This window comes from Chelon labrosus, assembly GCF_963514085.1.
Source record: "Chelon labrosus genome assembly, chromosome: 1".
In the NCBI taxonomy this organism is placed as follows: Eukaryota; Metazoa; Chordata; class Actinopteri; order Mugiliformes; family Mugilidae; genus Chelon; species Chelon labrosus.
In genome coordinates this window covers 30,805,743-30,828,022 of record NC_140337.1, presented here as the reverse complement: position 1 = coordinate 30,828,022, position 22,280 = coordinate 30,805,743, and the positions used below count along the sequence as shown (strand labels likewise).

General features: G+C 39.3%; 2 protein-coding genes across 2 annotated transcripts; both read right to left on the bottom strand.

Annotated features, from left to right (window-relative positions):
- Window positions 1-486: 486 nt before the first annotated feature.
- Window positions 487-15,633, bottom strand: LOC311492453 (high affinity immunoglobulin gamma Fc receptor I-like; the record flags this gene model as incomplete). Its single annotated transcript, XM_084550742.1, has 6 exons — window positions 487-1,263; window positions 1,354-1,599; window positions 14,754-14,999; window positions 15,082-15,339; window positions 15,518-15,559; window positions 15,612-15,633. 6 exons carry the CDS (start codon window positions 15,631-15,633, stop codon window positions 1,001-1,003), a joined length of 1,077 nt encoding a protein of 358 aa, XP_084406868.1. The 3' UTR covers window positions 487-1,000.
- Window positions 15,634-17,855: 2,222 nt separating this feature from the next.
- LOC311499533 (putative high affinity immunoglobulin gamma Fc receptor IB) lies at window positions 17,856-20,722 on the bottom strand (the record flags this gene model as incomplete). The annotated part of the gene is made up of 5 exons (XM_084560548.1): window positions 17,856-19,549; window positions 19,645-19,890; window positions 19,973-20,230; window positions 20,410-20,451; window positions 20,692-20,722. 5 exons carry the CDS (start codon window positions 20,720-20,722, stop codon window positions 19,260-19,262), a joined length of 867 nt encoding a protein of 288 aa, XP_084416674.1. The 3' UTR covers window positions 17,856-19,259.
- Window positions 20,723-22,280: the final 1,558 nt, after the last annotated feature.

Here is a 22,280-nt window from a genome sequence, read left to right as displayed (position 1 = left end):
TCCTAATTAGAGGAGCTCGATGGCTCAAGATTGTTGAGTTGCTTTTAGACTTTTCTTTCAGCAACTATGAGTGGACAGCAAGACCGTGCTCAAAGAAAGACAACTGTGTAGCAACGAGGAGATAAAAGACTGTATTTGACTTACATCCTGAATTGTAGGACAGTAGATGTCATTGTCAACGAGGTCTAGGGTTGGTGATGGAACACTGGACTCTGCTGCTTTGAAGACAAATGAAATATTCCCTACTACTGTGTTTTAATTAATTAGAACAATAATCATTCACAGATATTGGGATTAACAATGTTATGAATAATTTTATTTCTGACCCAGCTGTGGAGCGCCACTCTGGCCCAAAGCGTAGTAAACAGACAAATCTCCATTTTCACCTGACAGAGAGAAACAATCATAGCTGAAACATATCAACTTAATATCTCTTTTACAGGATTGGTTCTGCAAGTTTTTAAATCCACAACATCTCTTTATTAGCTTGCAGTCGTTGGTATTTATGCTAAGCTGAGCTACACACCACGTGGATTTGATTATGCAGGATGCTAAAGTTAACACCAGCACTGTAACGACAAACGTCGTTTGTGAGCATGCTGAGTTAACATGCTGAGTAGCATGCTAACTGTGGTCTGGGCCAAAATAATATTAGGTTAGAGGAAATACCTTTCATCTTCCTGTTCTTTGTTACAGTGGCATACATTGCTGGGCTTGCTTCAGCTGCACTGGCCTGTACAGAGACTGGAAAACAAAACAATAAATATATATATATAATATTATTTCTGCTAAATGTTTTATTTCTTAATGTTAAACCTACATCTCTGATGCTCTGATGAGTCTGAATTAGGCACTGCCAGTGACTGTGAACAAATATCTGAAAAAAAGAAGATATTTTGAACATGGTGGTGGGAGTTACACAAGAGGGAAGTTCATTTTATTTGGAAAGTTGTGCGGTTATTATTATACAACAGAAGCATTTAAATTGTAAGCTTTGGCCCTAGTACAGAATCCTGAGGAACTCCTCCGTGACTTTTGTGTACATGGAAGAATCGTACTGAGTAAAGTTCAAGTTATGTTCTTCACCTCTGCCACAGGGAAATCTGCCAAAGTAGATTAGATGAAGTAGATGAAGTAGTCCAACAACCAACAAGAGAAGCATCAACAAGACGGAGATGATGATCCATGGTGTACTTGCGGAGGAAGAGGAGGCAGGATTAGAGTCTTTGTGATCTTCTGTATCAATGGTAGGAAAAGCTGAAACTTAAGGAGATGGAAATTGTTTGAGAGTGTAAACACATACATGATCGATACTTAATGAATCTTATTTTGAAAAAAACCTACATGTCTCACGTTCAACAGACAGCCAGCTCTGTGGTGATTCTCCAACTCCAGAGATGTGACATTTGTAGAGTCCTTCATCAAGCATGGAGACTGTTTTGATGCTCAGATTTCCCGTGGAGCTTGTCCAATTGTGGACTCCATCTTTATAGAAATCAGCTGTGATGTTGGAGGAAGATATTTTGGTTCTGCAGCTCAGTGTCACATCTTCTCCCTCCATCACAGGACGAGCAGGACTCTCCAGGATCACAGAACCAGCTGAAGAACATGATCATATTTATCTTGAAATCACATTGACATAATCACAAAATATCACTGCCTCACTGGGGACAACATACAAGTGACATTGATGTTGATGATGTTTCCGTTCTCTCCTCCTTCCTCACACCAATACTTTCCAGAATCATCTCGATAAAGAGTTTTAATGGTGCAGTTAGGTCCTCTTGATGTTCTGTTATTAGTGGTGCAACACGAGGGCTTCTTCCCAACCGACTTATCTTCAATATCACAGTAAAAGACTCCCTGACAGTAAAAAGTGACCCACTCATATTCAAAGAACTGCAGTCTGTTTGGAGAGATACGAAGAAAAGCTGCATCTGAGACAAAGAAAAACAGAGAAATTCAGTTTAGACACTTACTCCTGCAAACTGCTGGACGACGTCTACAACATTTCAAAGTAGAAAAGTAATAGAAGAACTCCTGTGATGATTAAAGACACCAATCTCAATATATTTTTGCATCTTTTCTACAACTGCCCAACAAAACATCTACTCACCAACTTCCTGATCCTGTAAACACAACAGGATCATCACAGTCACTGAAGACGCAAAGAAAATAGACCAATCAATAAAAGTTTTGTCATCTACTGCTGCTCACGACGTTCAGCATATTTACTATTAAATGTTGTAGCTGGTGAATAATAATACTTAAGTTAAAAGAGTTAAATTTAAGTTCACTTACTAAATAACATTCAAACATTCATTTTCATGTTCACAGTCATGTTTTAATTGTAAATAAAGTCTTTATCGTTAAGTTTTAATCTGGAAAGGAGCCAGTACTCACACAGTGCGATGCAGAAAGCTCTGACCTCCATGTTGTCTTGCCCCTGACTGACTGAACATCAGACTGAAACGTAAAATGAGAAGCGGTCTTTTCCTGTGTGGCAGATTTCTGAGAAGCAGAAGTGGTGGAATTGGCCTAAACAGCAGTGGGGGGTGCGAAGGCAGAGCGAAACAGCCAAAGAGCGCTCAATACAATCTGAAGTTTCCTGTTCTACATTGGTTTGTGGTTTATTAGCATTCTAACATATACTTAGTGGTTAAATGTATGCACTGTTTTTAAGATGACTTTCCTTTCAGTCTCAGCTGTACTTTAGAATTTGTGCCAATGAGTCCCTAGAGTGCTGGAGGTGAAACTTGCCTAAAAAGTCAAAATGTATTATGTCTTCTCGATTAGATAGTGGACTTGACTAAAACTGAGTTTACCCAGATTTAATAGAAATACCACAAAGCACACATATTCTACAAGGGTTCTAATAAAACTAGAACCAGACCGACTCTCCATTTGGATAAAATCAAAGTACCCACATTGAGTTTTTACCTCTTGAAAGGGAATCTGGCAACAAAATACGACTGATTCCCACTACAGGAGGTAATGTACACACAATTCAACCTTTTGTCGAATGAGATAGATAGATAGTTTTTTCTTTATTTTCATGATTATTTACATTGCAGATTCTCACTGAAGGCATCAAACTGGAACGCAAACTGGATAGGATAGCATGCCGCTGCAGGATGCTGTGGGAACCAATGCATGTTCAGTGTGCCTAAATTTTGAATAAATCCCCAACAGTGTCACCAGCAAAGCATCCCTACACCATCACACCTCCTCCTCCATGCTTCACGGTTGGAACCATGCATGTAGAGACCATCCGTTCATCCGTCGCACAAAGACACGGCGGTTGGAACCAAAAATCTCAAATTTGTACTCAGACCAAAGCACAGATTTCCACTGGTCTAATGTCCATTCCTTGTGTTTCTTGACCCAAACAAATCTCTTCTGCTTGTTGCTTTTCCTTAGTCGTGGTTTTCTAGCAGCTATTTGACCATAAAGGCCTGATTGGCACAGTCTCCTCTGAACAGTTGATGTAGAGATGTGTCTGCTACTAGAACTCTGTGTGACATTGATCTGGGCTCTAATCTGAGGTGCTGTTAACTTGCGATTTCTGAGGCTGGTGACTCTGATGAACTTATCCTCAGCAGCAGAGGTGACTCTTGGTCATCCCATTCTGGGCTGGTCCTCATGTGGGCCAGTTTCATTGTAGCACTTGATGGTTTTTGCAACTGCACATTCAAAGTCTGACTGACTGACCTTCAGTTCTTAAAGTAATGATGGACTGTTGTTTCTCTTTACCAGTGGTGGACAGTAACGAAGTAAATTTACTTGAGTACTGTACTTAAGAACAGTTTTTGAGTATCTGTACTTTACTTGAGTTTTATGTTTGGGGGATACTTTTACTTTCACTCCACTACATTTGAAGGACATATATTGTACTTTTTACTCCACTACATTTTTTATTTTATCTTATTTTTTTCAAAATTCTGACAAAATAAACTGCTGATTCGCATATGGTTTGTCTTAGTCGTATTGCCGTACCTGTACTACGTCATGCCATATACAATCCATACAATGCAGGAAGAAACTGAAGAAACACCTGGAGAAACTCCCACCGAGCACCCGCGGCCTTATCTCAGACCCATGTTTGAGATTTTTGCCACAAAAACTGATTCATTTCAGTTTCAATGTTTGTTATGCTTACCGCGAACAAATTATATCACAGCCTACAATAACTCGTCTTCCAACCTGAAAGAGCACGTCGCGGTATGGAAAGTAGCTACTGACGTAAGCTAGCTTAATGTTTGTTAAATTGCTGAGAGAGAGAGAGAGAGAGAGAGAGAGAGAGAGAGAAGCTGTCTGCAAGAGAAAGAGTGAGGCTGTGGATTGTAGAGTGGATTGTATAATGACAATAAAGCTACTTTCCTTTCCTGTATTTCCTGAGATACTTTTTAAATACTTTTACTTAAGTATTTTTTCAAGCAAATACTTTAGTACTTTACTTAAGTAATATTTTGACTAAGCTACTTTTACTTGTATTGGAGTAATATTTGACCAGGAGTATCTGTACTTTTACTCAAGTAATGAAGGTGTGTACTTTGTCCACCTCTGCTCTTTACTTAGCTGACTGGTTCTTGCCATAATATGAATTCTAACAGTTGTCAAACCTGACTTCTGTACAGCACAACTGATGGTCCCAACCCCATTAAGAAGGCACAAATGAACCCTGACAAGGCACACCTGTAACGTGAAAACCAATTCAGGTGACTACATCATGTAGCTCATTAAGAGAAGTCCAAGCGTTTGCAGCGCTGTCAACAAAGCAAAGGGTTGGTTACTTTGAGGACTCTGAAATATGAATCATATATGGAGTTATTTCACACTTTTTTGTTTCCTACATAATTCCATATGTGTTCATTCATAGTTGTGATGTATTCAGTGAGAATCTACAATGTAAATAGACATGAAAATAAAGAAAAAACATTAAATGAGAGGATCTGTACGTAATATATAACAAAAAACTACTAATGTTCTTCTGCTGAAGTTTGGCCTCCAGCTGCCTCCTGTAGTCTTTACACTCCCTCAGCCGTTGGTGCTGTACCCTCCTTAGCTCTTCCTTGTCTCTTGGAAGACTCTTCAGATCGCTAGTGATCCACTGCTTGTTCTTGGAGAAACAATGAGCAGTCTGTTAGGGCTTTATAGTATTCTCACAGAATTTGATGTATTCTGTGATGCAGTCAATCATGCCGCTGATGTCCTCTCCATGAGACTGGCAGAGTCCCTCCCAGTCAGTGTACTCAAAGCAGTCCTGCAGGGCCTCCTCAGCCTTCTGTGTCCACCTCCTTACAGTTTTTCTGGACACAGACTGCCATTGAACAAGAGGGACATACTTTGGAGTGAACACGACAAAGTTGTCCTGCCTAGGGCAGGAAAGGCAGTGGTATTGTATGCATTGAGTGCATCTGGATACAGCAGGTCCAGAGTTTTGTTGTCACAGGTGTGGCAATCCACATACTGGGTGAAGTTCTGTCAACGGTGACATGATTAAAGGTGCAGCAGGTCATTTTAAAAAAAATTCGGCTCCTCTGGCCCCACCTAGAGCCTGTAGCGCGATTTACAAGACATCCAACACTCCATATTCAGATGCACCAATCAAGACCAGGGGTGTATCTAACAGAGTGTAAGTCACTGCTCATGCACACGCATTTCATAGCTCTACCTTGTGGGGGGAGGGACTTGGGAGACCGTTTTGGGCTTTAGCGGAAAGGAGGGAGGGACTGAGAAGTTGTCGATGTTCAAATTTTTTGGCTAAGTCCTGTATCTTCACAATCCTGCCTACTGCACCTTTAATGTCCCCATTCATCACAATAAAGGTGTCTGGCTGCTGCATCTGCAGAGAAGAGATGGCGGTGTTGATGACATCAGCAGCAACTACGGCCTCAGCTGATGGGGGGATGTTGATGGTGATCACAATGGTGGACATGAAGTATCTTGGCAAATAATAGGGACGCAACCCTACAGCCAGCAGTTCCACATTGGGCTACTCAGATATACACATATGCACCTTCACACAGATGTGTCTGAGATTGCACCACTGCTCATCCCCTCTTCTTACCATTAGCAGTCATGTCTCTGTCTGCCTGCACAATCACTAAGCCAGGTATTGAAACGCTGTGGTCCGGGATGTGCGAGTGCCGCCATGTCACATAAAACCAAATAAGCTGCACTCCCAGAATTCCCTCTGGGTCTTGAACGGCGCCGCCAGTTCAACTGTCTTGTTTGCGAGAGAGCGCATGTTCCCCATGATAATCGCGGGAACGGCAGGCTTATATCTCCTCTTCCTTGCCTTCACTTTCTTTCCAGCCCTCCTCCGTATCTCCAGGAGGCAGTACAGGTTTACATAGTGCTAACAGCTGGTCATGTGTGTAAACAATGACCATGCCACCTTGTGCGTAACACTCTGTTACAAAAAGTAACTAAAGTAGCAGTAAACGTAAAATAAAGTTTTAAGGCACACGGAAACCATTCCTGCACTATATTTCTGACAAAGAGTCAAAGACAAAAAACAAAAAGTGATGAAAGAAACACAAAAATATGCACACATTCAGTAGCTGCTGCAACAGGCATCAACCTACAACAGTGCCGTTTAATGGTGTCCAGAGTAAGGTGTAGGGTTTGTTATACCTTTTAAATGTCTCGTTAGGGCACTGCCTCCTTTTTCTCGTAGGAAGAACACGATTTAAGTCAATTTATTAGTCTCGATTAAATATATTTAATAACTAAATGAAATGAATAAATTAATTCTTAACACAATTTTTACCATTAATTCGTCCCAGACAACTTCTCAAGTGTGAATGAATGAACTATGAATAAATGAGGTACTAATAGGATATATGTACATATGTGTGTATCAAATAGAAAGAGACACAAGTGGAACTGAGAGGGGAACTAAGAGACGTCCAGCTAGTTTTATATGTCATTTCCCGGTGCGGGTTTCCAAATACGGAAAGAGAAGGGCAATGCCTATAGTTCTTTCTCTAAAGAACAATAACATCAGTCAATCTGACTAATGATGACATGTTTAGTCGCATGTCGTCATTCTATCGCTGGTTATCTAGGTGGTGTCCGGCAAACGATGTGGCCTTCATTGACAATTAGCACACTTTCTGGGGAAAGCCTGGTCTGATTAGGCGAGATGGCATCCACCCCACTTTAGCGGGTGCTGCTCTCATCTCTAGGAATATGGCCGATTTTATTAACCCCCCAAAACCATGACAACCCCGAGTTCAGACCAGGAGGCGGAGTTGTAGTCTTACACACTTCTCTGCCACTTCTCTAGGATTGTCTCACACCAAGAACTCTATAAACTCCATAGATGTTCTGTCTGCTCCCAGATTATTTAAACCAAAAAACAACAAAAGAGGAGTTACTCATTTTAACCTTATACAAATCAGTACCAGTTCATTGGTAGAACAGAAGAATAGGAAAATTAAATGTGGTCTTTTAAATGTCAGATCTCTCTCATCCAAATCTCTTTTAGTGAATGATTTGACAACTGATCATCAGATTGATCTATTTAGTTTGACTGAAACATGGCTGCAGGATGATGAATATGTTAGTTTAAATGAGTCTACTCCACCCAGTCATAGCAATTATCATATTCCTAGAAGCACAGGTAGAGGAGGAGGAGTGGCAGCAATCTTCCACTCTGATTTATCTATTAATCCTAGACCTAAGGAGAGCTTTAATTCATTTGAAAGTCTCACTCTTAGTCTTGCTCACCCAGACTGGAAAACACAAAAAACAATTATTTTTGTTGTGGTGTATCACCCACCTGCTCCTTACTCTGAGTTTTTAGCTGAATTAGCTGAGTATAGTAGGTGACTTTAACATCCATGTTGATGTTGTCAGTGGACAGCCTTAGCTCCTCATTTACATCATTATTAGATCCAATTGACTTTTCTCAAAATGTAAATGGATCAACTCACTGTTTTAATCACAACTTAGATCTTGTCCTGACATAGAAACTGAAGGTTTAACAGTATTTACTCATAACCCTCTTTTGTCTGATCATTTCCTCATAACTTTTGAATTTACAATAATGGATAACACAGGAACTGAAAAGACATTTCATTACAGTAGATGTTTATCTGATGATGCTGTAACTAGATAAAAGGAGTTAATTCCTTCTTTATTTACCTCAGTGCCATGTGCCAATGATGTGGACGACAGTAACCACAATTTAACTCCTGCACTAATAGATTATTTTGTCGATGGCACTGCAGCATTGCTTAGTTCAACTCTAAACTTAGTTGCTCCTCTGAAAAAGAAGGCGATGAATCGGAGGAGGCTAGCTTCATGGTATAATTCACAGTTGCGCTGTTTAAAACAGGCAGTCCGAAAGCTAGAAAGAATTTGGCATTCCGCTAATTCTGAAGAAGCTCGCATAGCCTGGAAAGATAGTTTAACAACTTATAAAAAAGCTCTCAGTAGTATTAGAACAGCATATTATTCATCATTAATAGAAGAAAACAAGAACAACCCCAGATTTCTTTTCAGTACTGTAGCCAGGCTGACAAAGAGCCACAGCTCTGTTGAGCCATCTATTCCTTTAGCCCTTAGTAGTAATGACTTCATGAGCTTCTTTACTAATATAATTGTTGGCATTAGAGAAAACATTCAAGGCATCCTTCCAACAGCTGTTAAAGATGTAAGTACAGTGGCATTAGAAACTTCTGTAAGACCTTATCAATATCTGGAATCCTTCTCCCTAGTAGATCTTCTTGAGCTCTCTTCAACACTTGCAGCATCTAAACCATCAACTTGTCTTCTAGATTCCAATCCCAACTAAATTGCTCAAAGAAGTTTTTCTATTAATTAACACCTCCATATTGAACCAGATAGATTTATCTTTATTAACAGGATATGTGCCTCAGTCTTTTAAGTTTGCTGTAATTAAGCCCTTACTCAAGAAAGCCACTCTAGATCTGGATGTTTAAGCCAACTATAGACCAATTTCCAACCTTCCTTTTATTTCCAAAATTCTAGAAAAAGTTGTTGCTAATCAGTTGTGTGACCATTTAAACAGGAATGGTCTGTTTGAGGAGTTTCAGTCAGGTTTTAGAGTTCATCATAGTACAGAAACAGCTCTGGTTAAAGTTACCAATGAGCTCCTCATGGCTTCAGACAGTGGACTTGTCTCTATACTTATTCTGCTAGATCTTAGTGCTGCATTTGACACTATTGATCATAATATTTTACTACAGAGACATGAAAGTGAGATCAAGATTAAAGGAACTGCATTAGACTAGTTTGAATCCTATCTGTCTGACAGATTCCAGTTTGTGCATGTCAACAATGATTCTTCTACTTGTGCAAAAGTAAGTTGCGGAGTTCCTCAGGGTTCTGTGCTAGGACCAATACTCTTCACGTTATACATGTTGCCATTAGGCAAGATTATTAGAAAACATGACATAAACTTTCATTGCTATGCAGTGTTACTTCGGTAGAATATATACTAAAATTTGAACGATACAGAGAAGATTAGCATGGCCCCTGTGCAAGGATGACACGCAAATTCGTGAAGCGTTCCTCATTTCCACTTATTATCTGTGGCTCTGAGGTGGAAAGAGTGGACACTTTCAGATACCTGGGAGTGACCATCTCACAGGACCTGTCAGGACTGAGAGGCTGAAGAAGAGTTTTTATCCCCATGCCATCCGTCAACTCTGAGCCTTAACTGGACTTAAATATCACTGCACTTTATTCATGTAGCTGCTTTACCAGTCTATATTTCTATTCAGTCTATATTATTATTTTTATTTTTTTTATTTTTTTATTTTTTTTATATTTTAATTATCTATAGGTGTACATTACACTTATATTGCTTACCTTGAGTGCAAACTACTGTTTACTGTAGGTAGTACTTATATATGTATATATATTTTTTTTTTACTACTGGCTGCAGGTACAACAATACATTTAACTGTGCATTGTACTATGTATAACTGTGCATGTGACAAATAAAACCTATTTATCTATCTATCTATCAGACGACACCCAGCTTTATTTATCCATGAAACCAGATGAAACTAATCAGCTGGTTAAACTCCAAGCATGCCTTAAAGACATAAAGGCTTGGATGGCCTGTAATTTCCTACTCTTAAACTCAGACAAAACAGAAGTTATTGTATTTGGTCCTAAGCATCTCAGAGATTCATTTTCTAATCACGCGGTTTCTTTGGATGGCATTACCTTGGCCTCCAGTACTACTGTGAAAAGGATGGGTGACAAGGATATGTCCTTTAATTCACACATAAAGCAAGTAACCAGGACTGCCTTCTTTCACCTGCCTAATATTGTCAAAATTAGGAACATCCTGTCTCAAAGTGATGCTGAAAACTTAGTTCATGCATTTGTGTCGTCCAGACTGGTTTACTGTAATCCATTACTGTCTGGCTGTCCAAATAGCTCTTTAAAAAGCCTCCAATTGATTCAAAATGCCGCAGCAAGAGCATTGACAGGAATTATCAAGAGAGATCATATTACTCCAGTTTTAGTTTCTCCTCATTGGCTCCCTTTAAAATCTAGAATAGAATTTAAAATCCTCCTCCTTACATCCAAGGCCCTTAAAGGCCTAGCTCCATCATATCTTAAAGACCTCATTGTACCTTATCATCCCAACAGATCACTTTGATCTGAAAGTGCAGGCCTACTTGTGGTTCCTAGAATTTCAAAAAGTAGAATGGGAGGTAGAGCTTTCAGCTATCAGGCTCCTCTCCTGTGGAACCAGCTCTCAGTTTGGGTTCGGGAGGCAGACACCCTCTCTACTTTTAATGTCAGGCTTAAGACTTCCCTTTTTGATCAAGCTTATAGTTAGGGCTGGACTAAACCATCCCTTAGTTTATGCTGCTATAGGCCTAGGCTGCTGGGGGACGATGTGCCAAACACATGTCCTCCTTCTTTCTTCTCTCTCCTCTCTCTCATTCTCCACTTTATTTTCTCTGGCACAGAGCTCGTGCCCTCTAATTTCCTATCTACTACTAGTCATGCTATTCTGTGCTATTACTGTATAGAATGTTCACTGCTGTGTGTCCCTCTCCTCCCCTCCCCTCCCCTCCCCTCCCCTCCTCCATCTTCTTGTGAGTGTCTCTGGCCTGGAGTTGTGTGTGTCCTGTGGAGCTCTATACTACATCTGTTGTCGTGGTCTCATCAGCCTGCCCAGTCTTCATGGAATCCTGCAGTTATCCACTCCGACTTGAATGAACAATTCTCCAACCTGCCTGTGATTCCTCTTACATTTTCAAACTGTCATGTAACATCATCAGTTTTTATCATAAGATTCCACATGTACGCTTTAGTCAGATATGTGTATCTATGACAGATGTATGTTTATCTTGCTGTTCTCTTCTCTCTTTCTTCTGTCTGTACCCGGCTTGCCTTAGGCAGATGGGTCCCTCCATGTGAGCTGGGTTCTGCTCAAGGTTTCTTCCTGTTAAAAGGGAGTGTTTCCTTGCCACCGTCGCCTTCAGGCTTGCTCTGGGGGTTTCAGGCCGGGTTTTGTAAAGCGTCTTGAGACGATTTGTAATGTTATTGACACTATATGAAGAAAATTGAATTGAATTGAAATATCCTGTTACCTGATCTTCTTAACCTACTTTATATTAGCTAATTTAATCATTCACCATGGTTTGTTAGTAATGTTTTTGCCGATGCAGCAATATTCAACATTACAATATTACAACATGACATGTCTGAATGTTATCATGAATGTTACAAAATCAAATAACTTACAAGCATCAGTAAGTTAATAACATCAGGTTCTTCCTTATATGAGATATTTTGCTAATAAAGGAAAGGTTGTGATAACAGTTTCATTAGTTACAGCTACTATTAGTATAAGAACATTCACCACACTTTAATTCTAACAATGGTTTAAAAGAAAGAAAAAATGTTTTTAAGGATTGAGGGCACTGTTCATCCATCTTTACTGTGGCAAATTATTTAAATTTGGGCTAGATCGTCTAAACTTTATCGTACAAGGAACAAAATCACCTTATTGTGATCCTATGTACTTCCTGAAAAAAAATATATGAGTTACCAGATAATTACAATTTCGATAGACACTGTATCAAGCTTTGACTTATACAGAGGAGAACATATCAGAATTTTGCTCTGGGAGGTGAGCAATTTACGACCCTTATCTGGATTAACTCCTCTGGTCACTCTGGTGAGAGGGGGAGAGAAGGGCATATGTGTATCTCTGAAAAGGAAGAATAAATGAATCTCAAATTTAAAATGTTATGGAGTATAACAGTATAACATTAAGGTTTCAAGATTATGTCCATATGAAATAGGAGAGGTAACTCCTCTCATCTGTCCTTTTTCGTCCCAGAGATTCTGTTGATGGTCTTTCAATTCAAGACTAATTAGATCAGAAAAAAAGAGTGGGAAATTCCACAGACTTGTAAATCAACATCTTTTGACTCAGTCGAGGTCCAGACTTCAGAGAGGACCCTTAACAAGTCCTGCATTAGAAACTGGCACCTTAACTGCTAAGGTGTAAATATTGGTTGATACGAAGGGTTCTTCAGCAGGGCAACCTCTTAAATTTACTTTCCAGAGAAGGGGAAGAGATTGACAGGACAGGGGCACCTACAAAGATCAGATTCATCTCATTTTATACAAGATGCATGTACTATCTATAGTACCACCAACAGACCACTAGACGGAGGCAGAGGACCATGTATGAAATTAAGGCACAGGCCCCAGATTCTGTCAGGCAAGTCACCATGTGTTGCAGAATTGATGGAGAATCAGCTCAAATGGACACAAACGGTAATAAAAACAATATTAGTTGATAGTTTTTTTTTCATTTACTGTATATCATAAGAAGAATTCTGCCATGTTGACTTTGCAAGTCAAAGTTTTGGTGTTTTCTCTGTTGGCTGAGGCGAGGTGTTTAGCTCCAGTTATGTGATGCTTTATGCCAATGGAAAGAGTAGCTTCTCTAGTTTCAAATTACACTGTTGTGAATAAGACAAATTAAATGACATTATGACTTTTACTAAGTTGTTTGCACAAGTAACACAGACAACTTGTGTTGAAGAAAGACATGTACCCAAGTACTATATGAACTTTAGTGAAATAAAGATGTTTGGAGTAAGAGCTAAAAAGACAAGTGATTAAGAAGGCTTGAAGGAGTTTAAAAAACCTGTTTTCAAAAAAAGCAGCTAAGCAACGACATAAACAATGGTGTTCAGAGTAATGTTAAACAAGAGAAATATAAACATGCACAAACATACGGTTGGGAAGGCGAAGATTTTGATCCCAGACTTTTTGGTGAATATAGAGAATAGAGCTGCCCACATAGGTTATTTCTCCTGTTGTCACAACTAATTTAATTTTATGAGTGTACTTTCTTGTATACCTTGCTGGTCAAGATTCCAGTCAAGATTGCTGGACAGGCCTCCATTTCCTGTATATATTACATGTATGGAAATAATTTCGTTACACCCCAGCAGTTTATAAATCAAAAGATTTCTAGCCAAGAGTGTGTAAAAACTGAAACGCTTTGCATAAATATAATAACGTGTTCATAAGTGTCTCTGCAGTAATGGAGACTTGTCAGACTTCCGTCTTCAGTCTAGACTCATCCATAAAAGCTTAGTCTGAAATAAAAGGGTTGAATTGATTAATAATATCATGATTTTCATTTTGTCTTACATCCCTTCTTTTAACATTTGTCTTTACCTCACTTCTGCCTTACTCACTCATCTCCTGTGCACCATTCAGGTTAATATATATTTTTTTTTAAATACTCTAAAAATGACATTGAGATGAAAATAAAAAAACACCACATTAAAGACCATCATGTAAATGCATTTATAAGTTTATTTTTCCTTTGATTTTACAAATTTCAAACAGCAGAAGACACCAAATGGTACTGACACACTGTCAGACCTAACATGTTTCTACAATCCAGCATCAATTAACAGAAGCGCTGTGCATATTTTAAACACCATGTGTCAGATTTATGGCCAGTGTGAAACGTTTAAAAACCACATTTACAGACACGTTAGACAAGTTTCTCAGCAAGACGCTCATTTCCTGATCCAGTTACAGCATCTAACCCTGTGTCTAGAAGCATAGAAAGCGGCTTGATAGCAGCAGACTTAACTTTAGATGAAATGTGAGAGTAGGTATGATGAAATATTAACTCCACCATCTCAGCGACTAAGCTAGCTTTTATTCTTCTGTTGGTTGTCGTCCAGGCCATCTTTTTCTTTAATATAACAGAAAGCTCTCTCTTCTGTTGGAGATGAGTCATGTTTTATAGCTCTGACTATCACACAGTGAAGACATCCGAGCAACAGCAGCAGCAGCGCCACCATGATGATGGTGAACACGGTCCTTAGGATGGGGTAAAAGTGACAGCCGTGATCTGAGGAGGGACGATGTTCTGTGGGAGTTTCTGAAGAGAGAAAAAAACATTATGAGTCAGAAAGTGGTTGTGACTAAATAGAAGTGAAAGAAACAAAGAGCAATCCATTTATCTCTCAACAGGCCTTTCATCCAACAAGACAGTGACCAAATTATTTCTTCGTTATTTAACAATTAGACAGTGTTGTTCAGATTAAGTCCTCTTACCATTACACTTGCAGGAGGAGGTTAGATCCATCTCCTCGTGAAAATATGATGTAGTTGAAGACAGAAAAACTAAAACAAAACACAGTAACAGGAACTAAGATCACATGTATGCACTTTATTCAACTTATCATAAAATTGAAGTGTCTCACCTCCAACATACAGCCAGCTCTGTGGTGATTCTCCAACTCCAGAGATGTGACATTTGTAGAATCCTTGATCAAGCATGGAGACTGTTTTGAGTCTCATTTTTCCTGTGGAGCTTCTCCACTTGTGGACTCCATCTTGATAGAAATCAGTTGTGATGTTGGAGGAAGATATTTTGGTTCTGCAGCTCAGAGTCACATCTTCTCCCTCCATCACAGGACGAGCAGGACTCTCCAGGATCACAGAACCAGCTGAAGAACACGATCATATTTAATTTATCTTGAAATCACGTTGAGATAATCACAAAATATCACTGCCTCACTGCAAACATACAAGTGACATTGATGTTGATGATGTTTCTTCTCTCTCCTCCTTCTTCACACCAGTACTTTCCAGTATCACCATTATAAACGTTTTTAATGGTGCAGTTAGGTCCTCTTGATGTTCTGTCATTAGTGGTGCAACACGAGGGCTTCCCTCTCATTACTTTATGTCCAACATCACAGTAAAAGACTCCCTCACAGTATAAAGTGACCGACTCATATTCAAAGAACTGCAATTTGTTTGGAGAGATACGAAGAAAAGCTGCATCTGAGACAAAGAAAAACAGAGAAATTCAGTTTAGACATTTACTCCTGTGAACTGCTGGACGATGTCTACAACATTTAAAAGTAGAAAAGTAATAGAGGAACTCCCGTGATGATTAAACACACCAATCTCAAGATATTTTGGCTCTTTTCTACAACTGCCCAACAAAACATCTACTCACCAACTTCCTGATCCTGTGCACACAGCAGGATCATCACAGTCACTGAAGATGCAAAGAAAATAGATGAATCAAAAAAAGTTTTGTCGTCTCCTACAGCTGATCACGATGTTCAGCATGTTTACTATTAAATGTCGTAGCTGGTGAAGAATAATACTTAAGTTAAAAGTGCTACATGTAAGTTCACTCACTAAATGATGTTAAAAGATTTACACATGCATGAGCTTTTTAATTGTAAATAAAGTCTGTATTCATTAAGTTGTAATCTGGAAAGGAGCCAGTACTCACACAGTGCGATGCAGAAAGGTCTGACCTCCATGTTGTCTTGCCACTGACTGACTGAATATCAGACTGAAGTGTAAAGTGAGAAGAAGAGGGGGCTGGGTTTATGTGAAAGCTCAGCCCAGGGGCCCAGCTACTTCAATGTATGGGTGGGGACTATACAATTAATTAATAATTAATAATTATTATTCCCTTATTGATCCCGCATGGGAATTTTTTATTTTTTCCTGCATTTGACCCATCCAGTCGTTCACTCACTGAGTGGTGTATACCTCCATGGAGGACAGAGCAGTCACTTGTGCAGCTCAAGGTGCCTCAGGCATGGACATGGGGGGAAGTGAACATAGGACCCACTGGTCTCAAGCTGCATCTCTAGCCACTACTTCACAGCTCCCCCACTGATATGCCTATGGAAATTCACACACGGGGCAATTATGGAGAGTGCAAACAAAACCACTTGCAGCCTGGTTTAATCCTGCCTCTGACTCAGTGATGGATGGATCCTCGTTCTCTGCTCTACGTTGAAAGGCTCAAGATCTGTCTCTTTGACCTTTTTCTTTAGTGCATGGCCACGTCCAGTGAGGAAGGTCTTCATGGTTGAAATAGCTCAACCCAAGGTTCCCACGCTCCTAGCTTTCCACGCTACTGTAAATATTGTGTTTGAAAACTCCATCAGATGTTCAGAGGACATCAGTGTAGCGGGGGGGCTTTAATGAATATTTGAATAACGCAGAACAACAGGCACTGCACCGACATCGCAGGAAGTCCATTAGCTAAAGTCAAACCAAAGGTCCAGTCTATCTTTTGTTGGATTCATGGTAACTGCAGCACAAGCAGCAAAGTAATCCAAAAACCAAAGGACGCTGAGAAACAGAAGAAGCAAAGGAACACAGAGAATAGCAGGAGAGCACAACAGATACTTCCACATTAACTGGACAGACAAAGTGACAAAGGATAAGACAGGACTATATATACGTACACAGAGTAATGAGAGACCGGTGAAACTAATAACAGAGGAGCAAGCAAACCACAGAGAAGGAAGAAGAGTTGACAAGACACAGGTGCGGTGTCTTGAAGTAAACCCACCAGAAATAAAACAGGGAGTGAGGTCAAGGAATGACCTTTTCGTTGACCGAGGCTGGAGAATCTTCAAACTACTGATGACCGTACAAATTCAAAAGATGAAAAAAGATGAGTAATGGATCCGTCTCTGACTGTCCTGTCAGAACGTGTATTAGAGACATTTTTGTATATTTGGTTTGATTATTATTATCATTTGAACTGGAGCATAACTGTTTAGATGAAGTTTACAATTTCATTTGACTGTTTTGATTATGCATAGTTGTGATGCCTCCTCCCAGGAAATGAGGACAAAATTGGAGAGTGGCACAGGTGTCTCAGATGAGACAGGGGAGAGCCATAATGTTTTTTGACCGCCCTTTTTGTTTTTGTTCTTGTTTTTTCTTCTTATTGATAATGATTGTGGACACTGAGAACCAGACGCAAATAAAACGCCATATATGACTCAAAAGAGGCAGTGACTGTTTTACTTGGAGCGCGTCACGACCACAGCGAATCCCTGAACAAAGAACGGCGTCTAGAAGCCGGTTGCCGGTTAAAACGCTGTCACAACGTGGGAAGATCGACTGATTGTGCTTTCAAAAGACATAACCCTCAAGACCATTGTCAGTGTAAACGTGACTGTACCACAGGTTATTTCATGAGGACGTGGATGAATTTCACTCATAAAACCAAGGAACGTTCTGCTGTAGTTATAATTATCATAACACACGTGAGAAAACGCTGACATTTTGTACCACAGAACAAACTCAAACAGACGCTCTGACGTGTAGGACATGACTTTTATTCTCATTGGTGAAACACAAGAAACTCTTGTCTCAGTGCTGACCACAAACTTAAAACAGCAATGCAACAACGTCAGATATGCAGCTAACCACAGCCCGTTTAGAAACAGCAGCAGCGCTCAATTGGTGAGCAACTGTGTGAATAGAAAAAGCTGATGGAACAAGTTGGTTAAAATGCCTGATGAAAATCAACCGAAACTTCTCTGATGTGTTGATTAAAGCACACATGCTGTCACACTCCACACGTTTGTTTTTTGCAGAGAAACTATTTTAAATTTGATACACAGCAAACCGACGTGAGGTCAAAAGAATGTTAACTTTTCTTTTTTTCTTCTATAGCTTGTACAATAACAACAACAACTGTGACCCTAACTGTGTTTTCCTGGTTTTCATGAAGATCATGAAGCTCCTCCTTTCAGTCAGTGCTCACGAACCTGTAACAGACAGGATATAGAAGACACATATCAAGGAAGTTGTAGTTGTTGATAAAGAAAAGAAGTCGTTGCACAAATTTACTTTACTAAGCAAAGTATGACTTAAAATCTTTAACCCACTTAAATGACACCATCTTACAGGTTTACATATGTATATATATAATACTAGAATCAGTGTTTGGAGACAGGCTAATCCTAATTAGTTTTGGACATTCATACAAGATGTGTAGACACTGCACTGACAGAAGATGAGGAGCTCGATGGTTCAGGGTTTTTGAGTTGCTTTTTGACTTTTCTTTCAGCAACTCTAAGTGGACAGCAAGAATGTGCTCAAAGAAAGACAACTGTGTAGCAACGAGGAGATAAATGACTGTATTTGACTCACATCCTGAATTGTAGAATAGTAGACGTCATTGTCAACGGGGTCAAGGGCTGGTGAGGGAATGCTGGACTCTGCTGCTTTAAAGAGAAATGAAATATTCCCTACTACCTGAGTGTTTTCTTAAATAGAACAATAAGTCATTAACAGATGTTGGGATTAACAATGTTATGAATAATTTTAATTCTGACCCAGCTGTGGAGCGACATTCTGGACCAAAGCGTAGTAAACAGATGACTCTCCATATTCATCTTAGAGAGAGAAACAATCACAGCTGAAATATATGGATTTGATTTGATTATGCAGGATGCTAAAGTTAACACCAGCACCAAGACTTTTATCATCAGCACCGTCACGCCAAACAATGTAAATGCTGAGTAGCATGCTAACTGTGATCTGGGCCAAAATAATATAAAGTTAGAGGAAATACCTTTCTTGTTCCTGTTCTCTGTTACATTAGCATACATTGCTGGGCTTGTTTCAGTTGCACTGGCCTGTACAGAGACTGGAAAAAAATAAAACAATAAGATATATATATTTAACATCCTTTCAGCTAAATGTTACATTTCTTAACATTAAACCTACCTGTCTGATGCTCTGATGAGTCTGAATCAGGCACTGCCAGTGAGTGTGAACAAATATCTGTAAAAAAAGAAGATATTTTGAACGTTGTGGCGGAACTATAGTAACCTGAGAACTGATTTCCTAAGTAACAATAGTTAAACAACAGGGAAGTTCATTTAATTTGGAAAGTGTTTCCTGAAATTATTAAACAACAGAAGCATTTATAATGTGAAAAACTTTGGCCCTAGCACGCAACTCTGAGGAACTCCTCTGTTACTTTTGTGTACATGGAAGAATTGTGTTATGACATAGCAAAACCATTGAGTGCATTGATTGAAGTTCACTTTATGTTCTTCACCTCTGCCACAAGGAAATCTGCCAAAGTGAAGTAGTCCAACAACCAACAAGAGAAGCATCAATAAGACAGAGATCATGATCCACGGTGTGCTTGTGGAGGAAGATGAGGCAGGATTAGAGTCCTTGTGATCTTCTTTAGCGACGGTAGGAAAAGCTGAAACTTAAGGAGATGGGAATTGTTTGAGAGTGTAAACACATACGTGATAAATACTTTATGAATCTTATTTTGAAAAAACCTACACATCTCACGTTCAACAGACAGCCAGCTCTGTGGTGATTCTCCAACTCCAGAGATGTGGCATTTGTAGAGTCCTTCATCAAGCATGGAGACTGTTTTGATGCTCAGATTTCCTGTGGAGCTTGTACAATTGTGGACTCCATCTTTATAGAAATCAGTCGTGATGCTGGAGGAAGATATTTTGGTTCTGCATCTCAGAGTCACATCTTCTCTCTCCATCACAGGACGAGCAGGACTCTCCAGGATCACAGAACCAGCTGAAGAACACGATCATATTTAATTTATCTTGAAATCACGTTGAGATAATCACAAAATATCACTGCCTCACTGCAAACATACAAGCGACGGTGATGTTGATGATGTTTCCTTTCTCTCCTCCTTCCTCACACCAATACTTTCCAGAATCATCTCGATAAAGATTTTCAATGGTGCAGCTAGGTCCTCTCGATGTTCTGTCATTAGTGGTGCAACACGAGGGCATCTCCCCAGACAGCTTATCTTCAACATCACAGTAAAAGACTCCCTCACAGTAAAAAGTGACCGACTCATATTCAAAGAACTGCAATCTGTTTGGAGAGATACGAAGAAAAGCTGCATCTGAGACAAAGAAAAACAGAGAAATTCAGTTTAGACATTTACTCCTGTGAACTGCTGGACGACGTCTACAACATTTAGAAGTATAAAAGTAACAGAGGAACGCCTGTGATGATTAAACACACCAATCTCAAGATATTTTTGCCTCTTTTCTACAACTTCCCAACAAAACATCTACTCACCAACTTCCTGGTCCTGTGCACACAGCAGGATCATCACAGTCACTGAAGACGCAAAGAAAATAGATGAATCAATAAGTTTTGTCGTCTCCTACAGCTGCTCATGATGTTGAGCATATTTACTATTAAATGTCGTAGCTGGTGAAGAATAATACTTAAGTTAAAAGTGTTAAATTTAGGTTCACTCACTAAATAATGTTCAAAGACTTTCACGTGCATGAGCTTTTCAATAATAAATAAAGTCTTTATCATTAAGTTTTAATCTGGAAAGGAGCCAGTACTCACACAGTGCGATGCAGAAAGCTCTGACCTCCATGTTGTCTTGCCGCTGACTGACTGAACATCAGACTGAAGTGTAAAGTGAGAAGTGGTCTCTTCCTGTGTGACTGTTGAGAAGCAGAGGTGATGGAAATAGCCTCAGTGCTTTAGTTGAATATCAGTGGGTGGTGCTCAGAGCAAAGGCAGAGCGAATGTGCGTTCACTGCTATTCTTGCTTAATGTTCTTCACATTGGTGTGTGGTTTATTAGCATTCTAATATATAGTTATTAGCACAAAGTCCAAGGCACAGCTGAGACTGGAAGGAAAGTCATCTTAAAAACAGTGCAAACATTTAACCACTGAGTCCCCAAAGTGCTGGAGGTGAAACTCGCTTTAAAGACAAGTTTAAACTATTTTATGGATTAGATAGTAGAAAACAGCCTGATAGCAGTTATATCATTCATCAACCTCTTGATTAGAACTGGACCAGAAGTTTCTAGATATACCAGATATACCACAAAGCTCACATATTCTATAACAGCCTTTCTCAAACTGTGGTACGCGTACCACTAGTGGTACGCGGGCTCCCTCTAGTGGTACGCAAAATAATACTTATACTAAAATAAAATAAAATACATTTAAAAGGTGTCTCTGTTTCAGAAAGGAGTCACTAAAGCTGAGAAACAAGAACTGCAGTTAGGCATAGCCTGTTTTGATTTTTGTGTTTTGTTTTTTGAAGTCAAGTACAGTAACATTTCAGCACAGCACAGTTTTATTTAAATTTTAAGTACAGTTTCAAATAACATTGAAGATTTGTTTTATATTTATTTTATTACAATGATTAATTTTCATATGCAGTGCATTTTAATTGATTTTTTTATTTAAGTAAAGTTTATGATTTTCCAATTTTAAACACAGTGTTCCATCTGTGTATGATTGTTACCGTGGCCAACAATATTAAATAAACTTGTTAAATAAAACTTTTAAAATGTTTTTCATGAAAACTTTGGCCTACTCCGCTACTGTACTTTAATGTTGGTCATTAGGTGGTACTTGGAGAGCCAAGTATTTTCTCAGGTGGTACCAAGTGTAAAAAGTTTGAGAACCACTGTTCTATAATATTCTATAATGGATTCTCACTACAGGAGACAATGTACACACAATTAAACCTTTGGTCATTTTATTTACCCTGTACATGATCAAATTCTGTCATTGTGCACATACAGAATCAATAAAAATATTAGAACAATTCACCAAGGTGTGTCGCATGTTGTATAGGTCTCTATCTATGGTAGCCTACCACCATTAACCCACTAGACGGAGGCAAAGAACCATGTATGAAATTGAGGCACAGGGCCCAGATTCTGTCAGGCAAGTCACCAACTATTGCAGAGTTGATGGACAATCTTGTGAATCAGCTCAAATGGACCACAAACGACAATAAAAAAAAAACACAACAAAATTAGTTGACAATTGTTTTCCATATGTTTAAATATTGAGAAATTCAGCCATGTGGTTATATAGCCATGGTGCCCCATGAGGCGGACATGTTTGCTTGCTTTGCTCTTGACTGTCGGCATTTTCTTCTATTTTGTGTGCTTTTTTTTTTTTTTTT